Source organism: Polypterus senegalus, chromosome 1 (assembly GCF_016835505.1).
Source record: "Polypterus senegalus isolate Bchr_013 chromosome 1, ASM1683550v1, whole genome shotgun sequence".
NCBI lineage: Eukaryota > Metazoa > Chordata > Cladistia > Polypteriformes > Polypteridae > Polypterus > Polypterus senegalus.
The window spans coordinates 321,239,672-321,263,208 of NC_053154.1; the positions used below are offsets into that span (position 1 = coordinate 321,239,672).

Here is a 23,537-nt window from a genome sequence, read left to right on the forward strand (position 1 = left end):
CATCCCTGAGCTGTTTTACAGTCTGAGGAGCAACCTGGCGGCGCCTAATGGACCGAAACATAATGTCCCACAGATGTTCTATTGGGTTTAAGTCAGGGGATCGTGAAGGCCATTCAATTGTTTCAATTCCTTCATCCTCCAGGTACTGCCTGCATACTCTTGCCACATGAGGCCGGGTGTTGTCTTGCATTAGGAGGAAACCAGAACCTACTGCACCAGCGTAGGGTCTGACAATGGGTTCAAGGATTTCATCTCGATACCTTATGGCAGTCAGAGCACCATTTCCTACGCAGTAGATGTCTGTGCATTCCTCCATGGATATGCCTCCCCAGACCATCACTGACCCACCACCAAACCTGTCATGTTGAATGACGTTGCAGGCAGCATATCGTTCTCCTTGTCTTCTCCAGACAACGAGTTTTCGTAGCAGTTTTAATTGCGCCCCTCTAATTTTTTTTGAAAGGAGCCCACTAATACCAATTTGTTCTTTTTTAATTAATGATATATCATAGATGCATATTTTATTATACCTACTTAACTTTTATCGACATTTATCTAACTCTATATTTATTTTTCTAGTAGTAGAATGTAGTTTAAGTTAATTTGTTTTGGTTTCAATAGATGTATTTTTCATATTTTCGATTCTTGTTTTCTTTTTTTCACATCTTTGTGCCCCCCTTTTTGTTACTTTGGGCCCGCCCCACAGTTTGAGAACCACTGATCTTACTGATGCGTTGCATGCACCCCTTATGGCCAAGAGCAGCATAGCTGGCTTGGTATGGTTCGGTGAATGTTAGCATCACGAGATTCTTTTCGAAACGCGGCCAGGGAGACACGGTTTGAAATGCAGCCGGGGAGGCCCAAAGTTGTATGTTATGGTACTGATTCCTGGCCCAATCCTCTGTTTGTTATAGGTTTTAATAACTAAGGTAGAGGAAGGATTGTGCTATGGACCTTATTGTTGTAGTCCACACTAGTAGAACGGTTAGTGTGTGCATAATTTGGTGCCAAGGCACTAAGTATGGTGACAGTCATCACTGTTCCTAGGTTCGATATATGATACTTTAATGGTTAAATGTTTTACGAATTATTGTTAATTATTCAGTACTGGATATGTGCTTTTTTTTTTTTTTAATTTATATAATATTTGACAAATTTGTAAGACAAGGCCAATTGAATTACATTGAACTGGTTAATGAATTGAGATAGTATAGATCAGGGTTTCCCAAACTCTGTTCTGGGGACCCCCCGTGGTTGCAGGTTTTTGTTCCAACCAGATTCCTAATCAGTGCCAACACCTGACAGCACTGATATCTTAGCTGGTATTTTTTTTTCTTTTATTCGACATTCAGAAAAGCATAGCAGCATGATTTTTACATTTATAAGACATTTATAACACCTTGAAAAGTAGAATGAAAATCAAGATGAAAATACTGTTAAAAAGAAAAAAAATACATTATTCCTATACAACTGCTTGGTGCATTTTTATATACAGTATATACTGCTCAAAAGAATTAAAGGAACACTTTTTAATCAGAGTATAGCATAAAGTCAATGAAACTTATGGGATATTAATCTGGTCAGTTAAGTAGCAGAGGGGCTTGTTAATCAGTTTCAGCTGCTGTGGTGTTAATGAAATTAACAACAGATGCACTAGAGGGGCAACAATGAGATGACCCCCAAAACAGGAATGGTTTAACAGGTGGAGGCCACTGACATTTTTCCCTCCTCATCTTTTCTGACTGTTTCTTCACTAGTTTTGCATTTGGCTACAGTCAGTGTCACTACTGGTAGCATGAGGCGATACCTGGACCCTACAGAGGTTGCACAGGTAGTCCAACTTCTCCAGGATGGCACATCAATACGTGTCATTGCCAGAAGGTTTGCTTTGTCTCCCTGCACAGTCTCAAGGGCATGGAGGAGATTCTAGGAGACAAGCAGTTACTCTAGGAGAGCTGGAGAGGGCCATAGAAGGTCCATAACCCATCAGCAGGACCAGTATCTGCTCCTTTGGGCAAGGAGGAACAGGATGAGCACTGCCAGAGCCCTACAAAATGACCTCCAGCAGGCCACTGGTGTGAATGTCTCTGACCAAACAACCAGAAAGACTTCATGAGGGTGACCCAAGGGCCCCATGTCCTCTAATGGGCCCTGAGCTCACTGCCCAGCAGCATGCAGCTCGATTGGCATTCGCCATAGAATGCCAGAATTGGCAGATGCACCACTGGTGCCCTGTGCTTTTTACAGATGAGAGCAGGTTCACCCTGAGCACGTGACAGAAGTGAAAGGGTCTGGAGAAGCCATGGAGAACATTATGCTGCCTGTAACATCATTCAGCATGAGCAGTTTGGTGGTGGGTTAATGATTGTCTGGGGAGGCATATCCATGGAGGGTCACACAGACCGCTACAGGCTTGACAAAGGCACCTTGGCTGCCATTAGGTATCAGGATGAAATCCTTGGACCCATTGTCAGACCCTATGCTGGTACAGTGGCTCCTGGTGCACGACAATTCCTGGCCTCATGTGGTGAGAGTATGCAGGCAGTTCCTGGAGGATGAAGGAATTGATACCATTGACTGGCCACCACACTTTCCTGACCTAAATCCAATAGAACACCTCTGGGACATTATGTTTTGGTCCATCCAATGCCACCAGGTTGCACCTCAGACTGTCCAGGAGCTCAGTGATGCCCTAGTCCAGATCTGGGAGGAGATCCCCCATAACACCATCTGTCATCTCATTAGAAGCATGCACCGATGTTGTCAGGCATGTATACAAGAACACAGGGGCCATACAAAGTGCTGCGTACAATTTTGAGTTGCTGCAATTAAATTTTGGCAAAATGGACGAGCCTGCCACATAATTTTTCACTCTGATTTTTGGGGCGTCTTTGAATTCGGGGCTCTGTAGGTTGATCATTTTCATTTCCATCAAACGATGTGGCATCCTTTCGTTCCTAACACATTACCCAGTCTATATCAGTATAGATATCCATATATATATATTTAAGCAAACTTAGTTTTCTAATTTCTATATTGTTTCCTAAACACAGAACTTGGGAAATAACACATCACTTAATTAGCCCAGGAGTTCAATTAAAAACAGAGGCTGGTTGGAACAAAAACCTGCAGCCACAGGGGTCCCCACGACCGAGTTTGGGAAACACTGGTATAGATCAATTGGAGAATGACTGACTGACTTTATGAATTCGATCCAACCTGCTATATCCTAACACAGGGTCATGGGGGTCTGCTGGAGCCAATCCCAGCCAACACAGGGCGCAAGGCAGGGCGCCAGCCCACTGCAGGGCACACACACTAGGGACAATTTAGGATTGCCAATGCACCTAACCTGCATGTCTTTGGACTGTGGGAGGAAACCCACGCAGACACGGAGAGGACATGCAAACTCTACACAGGGAGGACCCGGTAAGCGAACTCAGGCCTCCTTAATTAATCAAGTGCCAATTAAATAATTATTTAAAGAAGGCAGTAAGAATATCAGTAGAGTGTAATAATAAGAGAGTCCTAGTTACTCCCGCTGTTTACCTGCACTTCATTGAATTTCGTACCTTGTTGTGGGTTGTGCCTGATGCACTGAGCAGACAGGAGGTCCACCCCACCAGACAGATGCTTGTAGATTCAAGACGTGTTGGGCTTTTTACAACAAAACAGCCATTTGTTGCAACTTTAGTGTAGCATTGGTAGCAGTGAAAATCATGCTGATATCTGAAGGGGTGTGTTTGGATGATTATTTAATGGCCGCTGTAATAGCAGTGGGCCTCACATGCCAATTACAGTACCAATCAATCTTCCATGCTGCGTTTCCTGCTTCGACTGCTTTAATTGTCAAGCTGGCCCTCCTGTGTTTCTGACATTAAAAGCCTGCGCCTTCGGCTCCCTCCATGATTTCAGGCTTCCTGTCCTTTCCAGCCTGACAGCACGTCATTGATAAATGTCATCTTCTGCCGGCTGCTTCACGTGGACTTCAGTTCAAAGGCTCGTCTGTAGTGGAGTTTCTAGTGCAACATTCTCAAATCCACTTACCTTGATTTTAGGGTCTTTTTACTAAAGGAAATCTTAGCATCAAAGAATCAGCAGCAAAAGTGGAAACATAAATGAATATTCATGTGTCTCGGCGATGTGTTGTATGTTGATTACCACATGTGAGTAAAAGATTCACAGCCTTCTGGACACGTGATGCCGTAAACCTGTAGAAATTTCAAATTTTTTGTTCAGTGGGCAAAGAGCTAAATCATCTATACTAATAAAAGGCAAAGCCCTCACTGACTCACTCACTGACTCATCACTAATTCTCCAACTTCCCGTGTAGGTAGAAGGCTGAAATTTGGCAGGCTCATTCCTTACAGCTTACTTACAAATGTTAGGCAGGTTTCATTTCGAAATTGTACGCATTACAGTCATAACTGGAACCTACTTACGTCCATATATATGGCCATAGCCTGCAGCTCGGTCGCCATTTGAGGTGGAGTTGCATCCCGCATGATCAATTTGAAATGAAACCTACTAGATACTAAAGGGTGCAGGACGTGAAGGGGTCTGACTTTCTGAATTCGCTGTATGTAGAATACTACCAAAATATAAGTAGTGTGTTAAAGAAGTTATGAAAAAGAAAAGGAAACATTTTAAAAATAACGTAACATGATTGTCAATGTAATTGTTTTGTCACTGTTATGAGTGTTGCTGTCATCAAGGATTTCTTTCAATCAGGTTCGTATTTGGAGGATGTGTTGTGTTCAAGTTATATTCCGTGTTTGTCAACCATTGTAAAGATAACAGGTTTCTGCGATGTTGCGATGTCCACGGCTTTATTTGATGTTAGCTCAGACCCGGCAATTAAAAGTTTCTCTCGCCCTTTTGCTGCGTTTGTGCCAAACACTATTCTATCCCTGACCATCTCATCTTCGTTTGCATAAGCACAGTCCTTCACCAGCAATTTTAACTCTGCTACAAAGTGATGAAAAGTGTCGTTTATACCCTGCGTCCTCTCATTAAACTTGTATCTCGCAAATATCGTATTCGTCTTAGGTATGACAAACGCCAGCGGCAGCCTGTCTATAAACTTAATTTAAAGTTAAGCTTTACACCCTGCTTTCCTATTCGTTTGCATAAGCACAGCCCTTCACCAGCAATTTTAACTCCGTTACAGCAATTTTAACTCTGTTACAAAGTGATCCAAAGTCTTGTTTATACCCTGCGTCTTCTCATTAAACTTGTATCTCACGAATATCGTATTCGTTGTAGGCATGACAAACACCAGCGGCAGCGTGTCTATGAACTTAATTTAAACTTTAGGTTTACACCGTGCTTTGTTCCCGCAGTAGCTGCACTCATGAATATGCTTGTATGCGTCACTCGCTTCATATTCTGTTGCTGCCTTCTCAATTGTATAATGCAGTGTTTCCCAAACTTGGTCCTGGGGACCACCTGTGGCTGCAGGTTTTTGTTCCAACCAGATTCCTCATCAGTGACAACACCTGATAGCACGGATCTCATTTAATTAGCTGGGATTTTGTTTTCTCTTATTCTTAATTCAGAAAAGCATAGCACTGTAATTTTTTACATTTATAAGACATTTTATCATGTTTTATCTGTAAATTTAAATACTTAACTCACTTTTGTTGATTTTATTATATTTTGCCCTTTCTCTGTGCAGTGTTTCCCCTTCGTTGTATCTTATTAATGACAATTAAAAATGAGCAGAGCTGACACCAAGTTAAACAACACACTGAATAATCAAAGGCTGTAACTACTTTAGCATCAGACCCACTAATTAGTAAATAATGCAATAATTAAACAATTAGAACACCTGAAAAGTAGAATGAAAATCAAGATGAAAAATGCTGTTAAAAAGAAAAAAAAATACATTATCCCTATATAACTGCTTGGAACATTTTAATATATATATATATATATATATATATATATATATATATATATATATATATATATATAGATATATATATATATATATAGATATAGATATATATAGATATAGATATATATAGATATAGATATATATAGATATATATAGATAGATAGATATGAGAACAACACTCATATCAATGACAAAACAATTACATTAACAATCATGTTACGTTATTTTTAAAATTTTTCCTTTTCTTTTTCGTACCTTCTTTAACACACTACTTCTCCGCTGCGAAGCCGGGTATTCTGCTAGTATATATATATATATATATATATATATATATATATATATATATATATATATATATATATATATATATATATATATATAACTTAGATTTCTAATTTCTAGTTTTATATTATTCCCAAAACACAGAACTTGGTAAATAACACATCACCCAGGACCGAGTTTGGGAACCACTGGTATAATGCGTTTTTTTGAACAGGTTTCATTCATCGAAGTGATCACTACCCAAATTGGTACTCGTGAATCTAAGATGTTTAACAGGCATTCCCGCTATTAAGTTGTGGATTTGCCTGCGAATATTTAGCGGCAGCGTGTCTATGAACGTAATTTAAACTTAAGCTTTACACCTTGCTTTCCTATTGATATGTCTACAAAGGCTTGTTCAGCATCAGAGGGTTTCCGCAGTAGCTCAATTTGGCATTTTTGCCCATCAATCTACACTCATAATCCCATATTGACAAAGTGAAAACACATGTTCAGAAAAGTTAGCAAATTTTATTTAAAAACCAAAACCTCTCTTTTTTATTAGTACTCTCTATCTGTGGCCCTCCAAACTGTGTTCCGGTGGTCCTTTTTGATGTAATTTTCCTTGAGATGTGTCCAAAATGGGATTGGAGTCCACCAGTGGGAAACTGGAACTTATTTAAAACTAGCTGATTACCCAGTGGCGTCGCTTACTGAGTGCAAGGGAAAAAAATAAAATGTTGTATATAAATTATTAAACACTAAAACATGTAAGAAGTAAAGATACATTGAGCAGTACTGGAGTGCTTTTGGGTAAAGTACATTTTAAAGGCGCTAAATCACAACAGGTAAGTAGTACTAACAGCAGCTTAAATGTATTGGGATCATCTCTCGGTAGCAGATCCCTTGTGAAAGGTGCCACATGACTGCTGTGGTATAGAAATTACATTTTCTATGCGATCCTGCAAATTTCTGCCTGACAACCTTGCACTACGTGCCTGTGATTTAAGAGAAAAATTATTCTGGGAAATGTGGACGCTGCTATTCCGTGCTTAACGGGCAGAAGGTCCAAACAATTCCCAAGTCCAAAACTTAACATGAAGAGGTCGGTACATCTTCTTAGATGTAAACCCTCCATCTTCTTAAAAGAATTTATCACAAAAGCAACCTTGAATGTTGCGGGGTTTTAGTGACCTGAACTCTCCTTAAGGGACAGTAAGTAGTTGTGAAGCGCAATTTACAAAGAGAGTTTTGCTTTGATGGTGCCGATCACACTCATTCGCAATGATTTCCACTCTCCCAGGAGCCGACGGGGCACTTGAAGTGTCACAAACAGTGCGAGAAGAGAAGGCGCCGCCCAAAACTGTGAAGTTCTCGACCCGGCGGAGCAGCCAGACATTCCATGCCTCCGAGCGTCCACTTTATTCTCATGACCCCTCGCCACTGAAGGCGATGTCGTCTTCACATTGTTTACAGCTTGGCGCAGTTAAAAAGTAGAAAGACGCAAAGCTGTTTTCCTCATCTCTTCTACTATCAAGTACTGCCAATTTAAAAAAAGTTATAATGTGGCAGTTTCCACATCAGTCACGTGGACGAATAAATAAAACTTCTCTGTCAGAACGTGCCTGGCAGTGGACGGCTCAGCGCTGGAGTCCAGAGAGGTGGGCTGGGAGAGGGCGACACGGGGCGCACTTCTATAGGATAGATCGGCGTGTTTGTGTTTACTTCATTTCAATATCAGTAAAGTAACTCTCACACAAATAATAACAATTCATAAAGACAACATAAAAATGGCATCCACAAACGAAGTGATTAGATCCAGTATTATAATATGTTCTGTGGTCATACGTAATTTCCGTTTCGCGTGGTCATATGTAATTTCCGTTTTCAAACGTGAAAAGAATTTTATATATATAGAAGACACACATGTCCCTGTGTATTGAAGGTCCCACAATTCACACTGCATGTCAGAAAAACAAAAACCAAGCTGTGAAGTCCAAGGAACTCTCGATGGACCTTCAGGATCATATTATGGTAAGGCACAGATCAGGGCAGGAGGATCAAACCATTTGTAAAGCTCTGAGTGTTCCCAGGAGCACAGTGGCTGCAATAATTGCAATACTGAAGAGCTTTCAACTCACTCGGGGCAGGCGTCGACATATGTTGACACTTTGGGTTGAGGCAGATATCGAAACCGAGGTAGATGGCGGTAATCGGCACTAAACGTCCACAAAACCCGCTGTTATGTTAGAGTTCAACTCTCTCTGCCGGCAGTATGATGCTTGCTGAATGTGTTACACTGGGGCTGCTGTTTCAGATGTCCGTTGCTGCATACTGTGACTGCTGCCGGTGGCCAAAACCGAAAAGGAAAATAATAATTAGCCCTCAAAGAGTTAAACCTGTAGGACTCTTCCTAGAGTTGGCCATCTGGTCAAATTGAACAACCGGGTATGAAGAGAAGGGCCTTGATCAGAGAAGTGAACCAAGAACCTAATGGTCAGTCTAACAGAGCTTCAGAAGTCCTTTGCTGAGAAGGGAGAACTTGTCAGAAGGACGACCATCTTAACAGCACTCCATCAATCAGATGTTTGTGTTAGAGTGGATGGACAGAAGGTACTCTTGAGTAAACATCATATGAGTTTTTAGATTTCAGAGAGCTTGAGGAAAAGATTCTGTGGTCTGATCAGGCAAAATTGAAGTCTTGCAGCAGAACTCCAAGAACCACGTCTGGTGCTGCTCGTCATCTGCACTAATACCATCAGTCTGGTGAGGTATTGTTGGTAGCAGCATCATGCTATGGAGATTCTTCTCAGAGCTAGATAGGGAGAGACTGGCCAGATCTGAGGGAAGAAGGAATGCAACCAAATACAGAGAGGTCCTTGAAGATAACCTGCTCCAGAGTGCATACCATCTTAGACTAAGTTTTAGAGGGTTGGGCAATGGTTCACCTTTCAGCAGTGCAATGACCTGAAGCACACAGCCAAGACAGTGCTGGAGTATCTTCAGGACAAGTCACTGAGTGTCCTTGAGTGACCCAGTCAAAGTATTAAGCTCCATAGGACCGGAAGATGGCAGTTCACAGAAGTTTCCCATCCAATCTGAAGGTTCTTGAAAGGATCTGCCAGGAAGAATGTGTGAGAGACCCCCAAACATACAAAATGGAGTCACAGTGGAGTTAGTTTGGTATTTTTGACCCCGATCAACAGAAAAAGTGATGTCAAAGTGAAAACGGATTTCTGCAAAGTGGTCTAAATGAATGACAAATGTTAAACACAAAAATAATGATTGCCTAAATAGTCAGACTAAATGCCACATTTGAACACTGTACATTATCACAAACACATCATCCCCCCTGTGAAGAATAGTTAATGAACTCAAGCCTCCATTTATTTGAATGTTTCTTATTATGTATATGAGTTATTTTGCTTTGTATTGCATACTTTTTTGCTATATGACAGTCCTTACTGTGAAAGACACGGGCATAATTATAAAGCACTAACTGTGCTACCCGTCTAAGACAGGTTGAAGTCTAAGTAATCAATGCAAATCTCAGCATTAATATTGGCACTGTATCATCTACTGGAATGTACAGTATGTTGTAGTGCATGTAGTAATCAAATGTATTACATTTTTCATTCCAACAGATGGTGCATCACTAACATTTACAGTAATAATGCCTGGACATTTGGAATGTCAAATATAATACATATGTCTGTGTTATATACCATATGGTATGGGATTCATAAAAGCGATGTTAATGTTAGTGATGCACCATCTGTTGGAATGACAAACACAATGCATTTTACTAAAACAAATTTTTTGATGCACCTTCATCATATGAAAACACAGTTACACAGTCACATAGACATGTATCCTTTTATTAAGGTGTCTTTCTTTTCTCTTCTTTTCCAGATGGCTCTGTGCACTTCTCGGAATGATAATTGTGGGTGTAAGCATTCTGTGTGTAAGTACTGATTATATCATATTCTAAACCAGACTTTTAAAGGCTTCTACTGGTTAAACTCTCTTTTCCAAATGACATGCCTTTGTAGTTGTATCCGGGCTATGAGGGAAAAAAAAACACATGGAAAACAGAAGCTCTGTCACTTCTGTAAGTCTTCAGGTTGATCTGTTCAGACTAGATCAATAGAGTGATATCTAATAGAGAGACAGGTAAGAAAAGACCCAAACGAAATGGTGCTAAACAAGACAGATAGTTTAATGCACTATATAACATGGTAGATAAGTAGAGGGTGAAAGGTGCTATATAATAGGTAGATAACCACATAGTGAAAGGTAAAATATGAAATGTATAGAAAGATAGATTTAAAAGACACTATATGATTGATAGGTAGATAGATAGATAATGAAGGCCACTATATAAGAGACAGATAGAAGTGAAAGGCATTAAATAAATAAGACAGACAGAAGTGAAAGACACTATATGGTAGGTAGTGAAGGCACTATATAATAGATAGATAGCTAGTGAAAAGTACTATGTACAAGATAGATGGTGAAAAAAACTATATAATGACAGACAGTGCAGGTCACTATATAATAGACAGATAGACAGTGAAAGGTATTATATAAAAGATGGAAAGTAAAAGCCCTTATTAGATAGATAGATAGATAGATAGTGATAGGTACTATATGGAAAAAGAGATAAAAACTATTTATGATGGATATAAAATATAAAAGAAGGACAAACCGAAGTAAAAGTTACTATATGAAAAAGATAGACAGATGTGAATAGCACTATGCTAAAAAACTGTATTTAATGGACAGATAAAGGAATGCTGAAAGGCACTGTATAGTTAAATACATAGATATATAACTATGAAATATCCATCCATCCATCCATTTTCTAACCCGCTGAATCCGAATACAGGGTCATGGGGGTCTGCTGGAGCCAATCCCAGCCAACACAGGGCACAAGGCAGGAACCAATCCTGGGCAGGGTGCCAACCCACCGCAGGACACACACAAACACACCCACACACACACCAGGGCCAATTTAGAATCGCCAATCCACCTAACCTGCATGTCTTTGGATTGTGGGAGGAAACCGGAGCGCCCGGAGGAAACCCACGCAGACACGGGGAGAACATGCAAACTCCATGCAGGGAGGACCCGGGAAGCGAACCCAGGTCTCCTTACTGCGAGGCAGCAGCGCTACCACTGCGCCACCGTGCCGCCCACTATGAAATATACAATACTATATATACACACTATACTATATACAATCAACAGATACAAGGTTTTGTTCCAAGGCAGAAATGGATCAATTTTAGTAAAGTGAACATATTTAGGATACAAGCTTTCCCCAGTACAGTGGCCAACACGTCTACAGTGGAGGACAGCATCTGCCAATCTTCTCTCCATGTAACAGAGTGACAGTCACAGATGTTCCTCATTTCGTTCTTCTGGCTCTTTGTTCAGCCTACAATATGCTGACACTTATTGGCACAGAATTCTTTGAGGTTTAGGGGATGATGATGATGACCGCTTATTACTGAATGTGACCTCCATCATGAATTAAAGGTTGTTGAGGTTTTTGCTTCTACTCCACATCTCGGGAGTTTGTTGCAGTTTGCGTTAGGCAGTGCTCGGCTCGGCTCACCTCATCCTTCATGCATGCTCACCAATTTGATTCTGTTAAACCACAGGACATGAGGATGTGGGTCAGGTCTCAAACCCCACTGAGGATCTTTCTTCTCTGATGGAATAATTGCCTGGCACTTGACCCTTATGGTGAAAATGTAATTTCCTGCATCTCAGTTCAGACTCAGCATTCTGTTTTAAAGGAAGGTGTCAGACATTGGTGGTGCCAATCCTCATGTCCTAGTGTGGGGTCTTTAATTCTAATATCAGAAGCTAGTCAACTGGCGTAAGGCTTGAGGCCAGCAGGTTAGGAATCCAATGTAGAAAAGTGCCAAGTGCTACATGTGGGCAAAAGGAATATCCATTATAAATACAAAATGGGGGACGCCGTCATACAGGAAGCAGCCTCTGAAAAAGATTTAGGGGTTTATGTTAACATAACATTTTAATCAAGTAGGCAATGTACAAAAGAGATTAAAAGGCAAATGTTAGATTGTATCATTAGAACTGTTAAATATGATTAAAGGGACGTTCTGCTTAAACCATGTAATACACTAGCGAGACCACATCTGGAGTCCTGTGTGCAGTTCTGGTCTCCAGTTCAAGAAAGACAGAGCTGTGCAACCCAGTGCATCATGGGGAAAAAGGGGCGTGTCCTGCTGGGACAGACTCAGAGAGTTAAACCTGTTTAGTCTCGTGCAGAGGGAGACTGCATGAGGACCTCATCCAGGTATTTAAAATCCTCAAAGGCATTGATAAAGTAGATCCAGGTGAATTCTTTCGGCTTAAGGGTGAATCACATACTCAAGGATTCATCAGTGGAAATTAAAGGGAAGTGCATTTAGGACTGAAGCCAGGAAGCGCGTCTTTACACAAAGAGTTTTGGTTCCCTTGAACAAACCACCGAGACATGGAGTTGAAGAAGAAACCTTGACAACTTTTATGGAGAATCGCGATGAGATGTTGGGACAGCTTAGCTATTAGCTAAACAAACAGGCTTGATGGGATGAATGGTCTCCTCTCGTTTGTCAAATGTCTTACCTTTTTATGTAACCAAGATGCCATGATTGGCTAGAATTTAACACTTAACTTTTTGCTTTCTTTACAGGTGCCATTTGCGACCAGCATCTATGGGCTTATTGTACCAAACTTTGGAGTTGGCTTTGCCATTGGTGAGTCCTTTTTGATTTTTATAGCATCTTTTGACACTCGCATTTATCACTGCCGCATTTCTGTATTGGTTGTGATTTAGTCATATCATTGTCGTTGAGCAGAGGACGTGAAATGAAAAGGGACAGTACTCTTCCTGGTGACACGGTGTGTGCTATTAAAGACCCTGCAGAAGATCTGCATTTGTACTTTTCTCCCAGTTCATAGACATGGCTCAGGGTTTAATTAAGTCTATCAATTCGGTTTATATGTGTATCGCCATCTTCAGGTGCAGAACAAATGCAGCTAACATAAAATACAACTACAAATGTTAAAATGTGCAAACATAAAATTACATGGTAAATTAGATAAACTTTTTTTAATCCCATGGTGAAATTCAGATGCATAGAGCAGTAGAAACATAAAAAAAACAAGAACACCGACTCACAGGATAGATAATACAGCAAACCAATCAATTAATAAGCAAATAAATAAATCAAAACTAGGGGTCTCCGCCCCCTGCTCGCTTTGCTCGTACACCCCAGGGGTGGGTGCCAGCTATCTTGTGGTTCCCCCTCCATTAGAGAAAGAGATTGTATTTAAAGAGATGGTAGATAGAAGAAGGAAGCACCAGGACACTAAAGACTTGGACCTTCGTCCTTTTGCGGAGATATCGGAAGCGCCACACACCCCTTTTCAGCGACCTCATGACCCCTATGCTGTCCCAATCCATCTCTTGACTTCATAGGAAGAGTCATCAGAGACATGAATGTCACTGCCGAGGTAAGTAAACCTCTCGACGAGGTCGACACTCTCTCCGCAAACAGACACGCTGCTGATGGACGTGCCCAAGAGGTCAGGCCTGGATGTTGGTTTTTATCAGGACACTCGCAAGCCCAGACATTCAGATTCCTCACTCAGTCTGTCGAGAACCTCAATCAGATCCACCATTGACTCCGCAAAGATCACAGCATCGTCAGCAAATTCAAGATCTGTCAATTTTTCTTCACCAACAGATGCCCCACAGCCACTGGACCCCATGACTTTGCCCAACACCCAGTCCATACAAGCATTGAACAGAGTAGGAGCAGAACACACCCCTGACAAACCCTAGAATAAACTGGGGAAAAACACAGAGGTTCAGCCTCCACTCTGCACAGCTCTCACAGTACCAGTGTACAGGCCGGCCATGATATCCAGCAACCTCGAGGGGATCCTGGGAACCCTCAGGATGTCCCACAGGGTAAGAGTCAAACGCTTTATGAAAATTGACAAAGGCTGCAAAGAAGCTCTGCCAATATTCGTGTTTGAGCTCCATAAGAACCTATAAGGTTGTGAGACATGGACACTATCCAGTGAACTGAGATAAAGACTGGACTCCTTTGGTACTGTGTCTCTCCGGAAAATCCTTGGGTACCAATGGTTTGACTTTGTTTTGCTCATGGAGTCCCAAATGAGGAACATTACCTGCTTTGTGAGTTAGTGTCAGTTACGGCACTACGGCCATGTGGCGCATTTCCCAGAAGGTGATCCAGCTCGTGAGATCCTCATTGTTGGGGACCAGAGTGGCTAGACCAGGCCAAAGGGTCACTCACCTAACACCTGGCTGCGGCAGATAGAGGGTCATTTCTGGAGGGTGGGACTGGACCGCGTGTCTGCCTGGGGGTTGCCAACTGGGATCCCGAGTTGTTTCGTCAAACTTGACTTGACTTGTAGATAGAAGAGTAAGAAGAGTGTGAGAGGAAGACTGTTTTGTGCTTAGTTATTATACAGAGAAAATCAGTTACTGAAGTGTTTCACTATAGCAATCTATTTGAAATAACAATGAATAATAAAACGTAGCAAAAAGTAAAAAGATAGAGTTAAAACAGTAAAACGTAATAAAGAGTAAATGAAACTGCAATTACATTAAAGCCTCATCAAAAACAATATTATGCATTACTTTATCCTCTAACTTATATTCTATAAACGTTGCTTTTTTGCATTTCTGTTCACATATTGTTCGGGATATTGTTCTCTTTCTTGTTTATTTGATGATTCTCTTTATTTTTGATTTTTATTAAATGCAGCTCTTTTTTGTTCATTTTTTTTTTTCGACGTTCATTATCAACTCTTGTTGCTGTTTTATTATTGCTTGAATAGATAATTTGCTTTTCTAACCAACTGTATTGAAGAGAGGGTTAGCAGCACTGAGAGTGTCACGGGGTGGTGCGGAGAGAGGATGTGCGCAGGAGGAGTAACGATGGGGTGAGTGGTGTGGAGGGGAGTGGGCAAGGCTGAATGACGCAGACACGACGGAAAACTTTTTTAATATAATGGAGAGAGAAACTTCATGTGGAAGCACAGAATTTCCTAATAGCAGTGGGCAGAAAAGACCCCCCAGACACTTCTCAGCACACCTTGGTGGAATGAGCCTGTGGTTAAAAATGCTCCATGAGAGCACCTCTTGGAGGGGATTTTTCATGATGACATCCAATTTTACCATCGTCCTCTTTTCCACAACAGATTCCAGTGTGTTCACGGGGAAGACGTGCCCCACAGGTGAAGAAAAAATAAAGTCTTTGTGTGTTTTTACACGTGCCTCAGTGCAAGTCTGTGCCGGATCGGGCGTAATAAAGCGTCTGTTTTACACTCCGTTTACTGGTGACCTACTTTAATACTACTTTATTTTTAATTTGAGTTAAATTATGAATACAGGTGCCTCAGTGGCAGATCTATTTTAATTGTATGGTCTAATTTTGCTTGTAATTGTGTAATTATTAACTGACTTAGATTTTGTTTCATGACTCAGGCTACATCGTTACTAATACATTTCATTTAAAAATAGAATTTTTAAACATAACAATCTCCATCCACACTACTGGTTTCACATCATGACGTAGCCATTCAGCTACATTGGGTATGCCCACCTCATTGGAAAACAGGAACAGGAATTGCCACACTTAACAGAACGGTTACGCCTTCAGTGACGGGATTTATCGTAGAGATCAGTAAATGATTTGCTTTTTGCACGAGTATACAGCATTCAGACTGTAGAAAAACGCAATTTGAATGCATACATGTAAGCAACCACAAGAGATACCATGGAAAGCAGCTCCTCTATGTCCGCTATGTTAGAAAATGGTTTTCTTCTGTGAAGGATGACCAATCAATGAATAAGAAATTATAATGAGCAGAAACTGATCAAGGCGAGATTTTCAAAACTCTCTAATTTCAGCCATCCACACTGCATTGCAGAGTTGGTGTTTTCAGAAGTATATGGCTCTGGAGAGCCGACTCCATTATTGGGGGTTAAAAACACTGGGGTATTGTGGATAAAAGGCCAAAATGGGGACTAATGTGTACATTTTTACACAAAAACATGGTAGCTTAGATGTACCCTCAACACAGAGGTATAAAACAATAATGGATGGGCTAAAAGAGGGCCTGTGATTTAGTGATTGTGGCCTAGATGGTGGTCTGATTAGTCAGGCTGGTAATTTTGCTGCCACATTTTGGAAACAAGTTACCATGAAAACCGAGACTCCTAAAAAATTAATTTGTTATTTCTAGATTATGACAAATGTGTTCTGAGGCTTTTCATGTAGGGAAGTCAGAGGTTTCCACATACGGTTGTTAATTAAGAACATGCAAGTAAGACCTTCACTCTGCTCTGTACATGTGATGACTCTGTAAACCTCTAAGAAATGGCTTCACTACTGCAGTCCTCCTTAACTGGGGAGTGCCATACCAGCTAGTGTTTACTGAACATTAAAAATGAACCAAAATGACAACAACATAACCAAGTGGACATCCCACAGAGCCAAGCACTCGCCTGACTGGTCTGAAGGGTGAAGCCCACTCAGAGGGGCTCCAGACAGTACTCTAGTGAGGACTGGGCAGCACTCTGCTGCTTCTCCGGGAGGCTGAGCTGAACCTCGATGTCCATCCTAAGAAGTGTCTCCTTGTGGATAGTCACGTTAATTGCCCTTTCTTCTTTCATAGGGATGGTGGACTCTTCAATGATGCCTATCATGGGGTACCTTGTTGACCTGCGCCATGTGTCGGTCTATGGCAGTGTGTATGCAATTGCAGATGTGGCTTTCTGCATGGGCTACGCTTTGGGTAAGTGGGCCATGCCAGCTTGACATGGCCTGTCATTATAAGCTTTTTTGAAACTTTAGAGCACACATTATTTTTAAAAAGACACAGAGTGATTCACCATGTCAAATAAATGTAGCTAACAGGTAAGAACAGTAACATTTTAAACTCATATTTCTGTTGATTTTGGGAGACAGTATGAAAATTGTCATTATTTGACTTTCTAAACAGTTCCTGGGGCTCTAAACATTGTTATGGGGGGTTTTCGAAGCCAAGGAAATCCATCTGTCCATTATCCAACCTGCTATATCCTAACTACAGGGTCATGGGGGGTCTGCTGGAGCCAAGACAGGGTGCAAGGCAGGAAACAAACCACGGGCAGGGCACCAGCCCACCCAGGGCACACACACATGCACCCACACACCAAGCACACATTAGGGACAATTTAGAATCAGCAATCCACCTAACCTGCATGTCTTTGGACTGTGGGAGGAAACCAGAGCACCCAGAGGAAACCCATGCAGACACGGGAAGAGCATGCAAACTCCACACAGGGAAGACCCGGGAAGTGAACCCAGGGCTCCTAACTGTGAGGCAGCAGTGCTACCACTGCGCCACCGTGCCACCCCAGGGAATCCAATGGTCACATTTATTTTTTGTTTTGTTTTTGGTCCATAACTGCCTTTGCCCTATTGGCCCGCCGTTTTAATCATCTTTGGCAGAACACCATCAGTCTTGGTGTAGTGTTACTTATCTGCGGTGAAGTGTTTGGAAAGCTAAATATAAATGGAGTTATTTTAGTAGCTGTGTTGAAGAGTCATTCTTGAGTTTTCATGCCTATATTTTTTTTATTTTATCTTTGTATTTTATGATCTTCCATTGCACCACGGTATATCCAGTTGCAGTGTGTCTAGTTTTCAGTATGAGTGAGCCCAGGCAGTTATGGGCACCGTGCGCTTTGACGGACTCAACCTCTGCTTGGCTTTAGGCTTGTTAAACAGTGGTGCAAATGTGTGGGATGAAATTCTGCTTGTTCTCAGATGTGAACAATTTTTTGGTATCCCTCCATGGCAAAAGAACAACCACCCCAAAATTGTCTCTGAAATAAACTGATAAAAGTAATTGCCACCCATCGTTGTTTATTCTGTATTTAACAAAAATCAGACTTTAAAGGAAAGTTTTGATTCAACTGAATATTTCAAATAATAACACAGATGAAAATGGCATGGACAGAAATGATGGGACCCTTCACCTAATATTTAGTGATACAACCTTTAGAGTTTTCAGTTACTGCAAACGAGCAATCCCTGGAGGTCTCCATGAGACTTCTGATCCTGTCCACATGTCATTCGGCCCACTCGTCCTTAGCAAACTACTCTACCTGTGTCAGCTTTGAAGGGGTCTTCTCCAGACTGCACGTTCCAGCTCTTTCCATAGATGTACGATGGGATTCAAATCAAAGCTCATAGAAGGCCACTTCAGAATAGCCAGTGTTGTGTTCTTCACCATTCTTGGGTGCTTTGCTGTGTCTTTTGGCTTGTTATGCCGTTAGATGATCCATGACCTTCAACTGACACAGAGCTTTCTGACATTGGGCAGGACATTTTGCTACAGAATGTCTTGAAGTTCTTGAAATTTCATTGTCACCCGCACAGACACAGGGCACCCCATGCTAGACGTAGCAAAGCAGCAGCAAAACATTACTGAGACTTCTCCATGTTTCACAGTAGGTCTGGTGTTCTATTATTTCAAAGCTTCATTCTCTCATCTGTGGACACAGAGTTGATGTGACCTACCAAAAAGCTCCAATATGGTCTCATCTGGCCAAAGGACAGTTTCCCAGTAGCACTGTTGTTTGTGAAAACTCCAGTCTGGCTCTTTTATGCTTTTCTTTCAAAAGTGGAATTCTCTTGGGTGTTCTTCCATGGAGCCCACTGTCACTCAAATAATGACGGATGGTGTGGTCAGACTCTGAGGGGCCTTGACAGTGGAGTTCAGCTTGTATCTGTTTCCAAGTTGTCCTTGTTTTTTTGTCTGCCATTCTCATTATCCTTCTTATGGAAGAAGATGATCCGCTGTGGCAACCCTTAATGGGAGCAGCCAAAAGAAGAAGAAGATTCTCATTATCCTTCTGCCCATTCTGATATTCATTTTACTCTTAAGGACATGCCCAGGGAGGTTGGTTACATACCCATGGACCTTAAACTTTGTGTAGTCACAGGAACATCAGGCTGTTTGGAGATGGTCTGATAGCCTTTGCCTTCAACATGCTTGTCTCTCATTTTCTTTCGGCTCTTCTCAGAAAATTCCCTCCTTTGCTCTGTCTGGTGCATGTTCAGTGTGGGACACACGATGACACCAAACTGCAGGGTGATGACTTTTCTCCATTTAAATTGGCGAAATGACTGACTGCACAATTGGAAACCTGTGGGATACGCATTTAAGAAAATGGCGAGTTTGAAAAATCGCTCCAATCCAATTCTTTATGATCTTTTGTAGTGGTAGCAACAAATGTGTCCAGGCCATTTTAGAATACCTTAAGCAATACTTGATCTCTTGTCACGCTTGCTTTGACTTATTCAATGACATATCAAAGGCACACAGGTGCACAGGGGACAATTGCTTTTCATTTTGTTACTTTTCTGGGGGCCTACAGCAGTTTTTCAATGAAATGTAAGGGGACCAACAAATTTCTCCACGTCTTTACAAGTTGATTATGACCTCTGTGAAGGTAAAACTGAAACTGTATGCTAAGTCAAAATTGAAGTCACTCAGAATGTTACTCCATTTTAAGGTAGATGAGTTTGAAAACTTGCCAATGCTTTTGAAAGGAACGTTTTGAAAAGTCCAAACTTGGCAGTGCAGTGCCCTTTGTTCGAGATACCTCAGTAAAAATTAAAGAGTAAGTGTGCCACATGTAAACAAAATCCGTGCATTGAGTGTTTCATGCAGACAGACATGACATCAGCAATAGGTGCTTTTCACATGACATGCTGTTATTCTGTTAAAGAATGAGAACTGCAAATGGTTAAGGGCACTGGGACCACAAAGGTGCCCATTTTAACTCAAAGGAATGAAATGAGAAGAAAAAAGATTCGACATCTCACATCTTGTGTGCTTCTCCGTCATAGAGATCCGTTCTTGTTCTCTAAATGAGTTTGGTATTTTCGGTACCTTCACTCTTTAAATAACTCCCGGGGTGGAAGAGGCCTGACTTCCAAGGGTTATACCCGAAGTGATGTCCTGGTCCATCCTGGGATACATCCCCTAGTTTGTGGGGAAGAGAGAAGATGTGGTTAGCGATTGCGACTAACACATCTAAGAAATGCATGGAATTTCAGAATTAGGGGGATCCTCTGGCAGCCTGTAAGATTGGTGGGAGATTGCTGTGAACCTAAATGGACACAACAAAAAGTGTGCCGTGGAATCATAAAGGTTGAGAAACATTTGTGTAAGGAAGGTGTTGTGGGTCAAATGCGTAAGAATCAGCCACATGGAGTGGCACCTATCTAAACATATCCTAAAAGCCCTCCAGGAGTCAGAAAACACATGAGACCTTGTGAAATAATAATAATAACAAAAGTTGTATTACGGCATTTGGTTTTGGCAGTTTCTAGAACATTAGTATTCGATTCTTTTTCTAAGGCCCACAGCTGAAAGTACGAATTGCCTTAACTATGTCAGCCATAAATTGTCCCTTGACTGTACTAATACAAGCCAAAACAGATCAGTTGCCAGGTCTAAGGTCTCAGAGAGTAACAAAACACTTCAACTGCCATCTCTTCTTCTCAGGTCCAACCACCGGGGGCGCCATCACTCGGTCCATTGGGTTTCCCTGGATGATGACTATAATCGGGGTCATCGATATTCTTTTTGCTCCTCTGTGCTTCTTCTTGCGAAGTCCACCAGCGAAAGAAGAAAAGATGGTGAGTCAATCTGCTATTTTTGTAAGATTATTTATAGCCCACAAGGTACTTAAAATGTTGCAAATGGCCTCACTCCACTGATGGTGCAGATTTCATCTTTTTATTTCTTTTTGAAGTGAGTCACCCACACCAAGACGAAAAAATCATAAACTCTCAAATAAGAATCTGTCGAGAGCTGATGTGAGACGGCTCCTATAAAATGACCCATGAGCACAGCGAGGTGGTCTTCTTTGCTCATAAAATTGCAAGTCACCCTGGTTACACCCCTTATCCTATGAGGGCAACATAAAGATTTACAAAAATGCCACCTGAAGTAGGGTAGCAGGTGCCCCAATCCACTGTTCACCTCTCGTAATCCCATCTTTCAAGCCCCAGCTTCTAGTCAAGCATTGTTGTCATTAAATTATGATCTCGACCACAATTTTAGATTCAGTCTTCATACCCACATTTACTGAGCGAATGTTAATGTCTTTCAAACACACCCTGACTTACATTGTTAGACTAAATCTGCTCACAGTTTTTGAAGATAATTTTAGTCATGTTATCTGATCTAATGTCATCGTTCTGTATGCTGCCTTCACTGTCTGGTCAGCCACCTCCATTGTTTTAACATGATCTCATCCATTTCACCAAACCATCTTCTTTTCAATCTAATTTACGCACAGATGTTTGCATCCTTCAAACATATCGATATTGTTCAAGAACTTTCTTGCTGAGTGTTTCAGATCAAATATTGCTATCATTCAAGCGTAATTGTGACCATAATTTCGGATTACATTCACAACTATGGAAGAAAAATGTGTTATGAATCTCGAGAGTTTCCAAACACAAAGTGCCAAAAACGTTCAAAATGCTCACTATAAACCATCAAACGAGGATAGTAACAAGGGCAAACTCAGGAACTTTACAAAATAAAAGGCTTATTTTACCAAAAAAAAGAAGTTCTGTGGAGTACAAAGTTCAAAGGAGTTTCCTAAGCAATCTAATAGCAAACAAAGTTCAAATACTGAACCCAAGAGGTAAAGTCAAAAACAGAGCTCAGGTTCAAAAATATCCAATAAATCACAAAAGCACAAGAAAACTCACCACACCACAAGTGCATTCAGGTAAAGTGTAAGCAACTATGATGGGCAGTCCCTTGCAGTGATGGACAAGTGGCCCCGCCTCTTATGGGGCCGCCCACAAAACATAAGGCACATCTCTCATTTATAAAAAAGAAGAACTCTTGCGACCAGACGTGATCTTTTGAAGAGAGTCAGAGGGACACTTTCACGTCCCGTGACACCATCAAGTCACGTCATACTGACATCCTTTGGAAGCAATTCACGCCCTACTTACAAACATTTTCAAAGAAGATCACAGTGATCTAACCTCTCAGTTATTGGCATGCCCTACTTACAACAATTTTCAAACAAGAACATGGTCATCTAACCGCTCAGTTACATTATTAATGCGTATCTAAAAGTTGAAGCTAATCATCTCTTCTTTATTAAATCTAATCAAGCAAAACTTAGAACGGAACATATGTAAGGTCTCATTGATCACGTTCAAAATTTAAATATCAATAGTTCAGACAAATTCAAAATAGGTAAAGCAGTAATATTACCTTCATCATATCAAGGCAGTCCAAGAGCATTGCAACAGTTATATCAAGATCAATGGCAATACCCTGAACTATTGATCAGCCAGATTTATTTATTACAATCCACAATATACAGAAATCTGCAGATTCTTGTGCACAATGCCACCGGTTACATCGGCTCTGGATATTCCCACTTTCGTAAGTACAGGGTGGTCCAGATCTAATTATGCAGATCCAGATCATCTGGATGACTTTGATTTATGTGGGGACGATTCCAGTTCGGCGCAAAGATGATTCTTTATGTCGTCAGTTCACACATTTCTTGATGGTCCGGGATTTTTCGGGTGATTTTCTATGTAATAAACTTAATAAGTTATAGCGTAATGAAAATTGCATAATTAGATCTGGACCACCCTATAGATTGTTTTATCATAAAGTCTTATTTTTATTGTAATGACCTAGAAACAGTGTTTGGTCAAATCAGAGCATAGATTTACACGATCGATGTTCAAAAACAGGGTTTGCCTCGCATGCATTTATTGGTTACTTTGCAAAATAAATTATTAACTTCTGATGATGTAAATCACTTTGTCTGTGCTGAGAGAAACCTATCCTGAATTTTGGTACAAAGTCATTAAACACGTCTCATGGACCTCATTTAAAAAATTCAATATGTTGGGACTCGAAAGAAAAAAAGTATTTAAAGAAATTTCTAAAAGCGCTCGTTCAAACAATAGATATAACTAAGGCTGGCTTTCCTGATTATCGCTGAAGAGATAATCGTCACAAGCAACACACTTATCACGGAAAGAAAGATGGTAAAATTGTGATGCTCAATAATTCAAAGATTGTAACATATAACCTGTATTTGCTCAAGCGATTCAATTGTCATATTAATGTTGAGTATTGTGCATCGATTATGAGTATTAAGTATGTCTACAAGTACATTCATAAAAGGCACGATAGAGTACGTGTAACTTTATCGAAAGAACAGTCTGAGGATGAAATTCAAGCATATTTAGATACTCGGTATGTCAGT

General features: G+C 40.9%; 1 protein-coding gene across 3 annotated transcripts in view; it reads left to right on the forward strand.

Moving 5' to 3' along the window:
• The window catches only part of slc18a2 (solute carrier family 18 member 2), a 224,028-nt gene that overhangs the window by 187,518 nt on the left and 12,973 nt on the right, over positions 1–23,537 (forward strand). For all 3 annotated transcript variants that reach the window (XM_039737103.1, XM_039737096.1, XM_039737105.1), the window contains exons 12-15: positions 10,073–10,124; positions 12,870–12,933; positions 16,895–17,014; positions 20,783–20,916. In XM_039737103.1, coding sequence (XP_039593037.1) covers positions 10,073–10,124; positions 12,870–12,933; positions 16,895–17,014; positions 20,783–20,916 — 370 coding nt within the window. The remainder of the gene's footprint in view (positions 1–10,072; positions 10,125–12,869; positions 12,934–16,894; positions 17,015–20,782; positions 20,917–23,537) is intronic.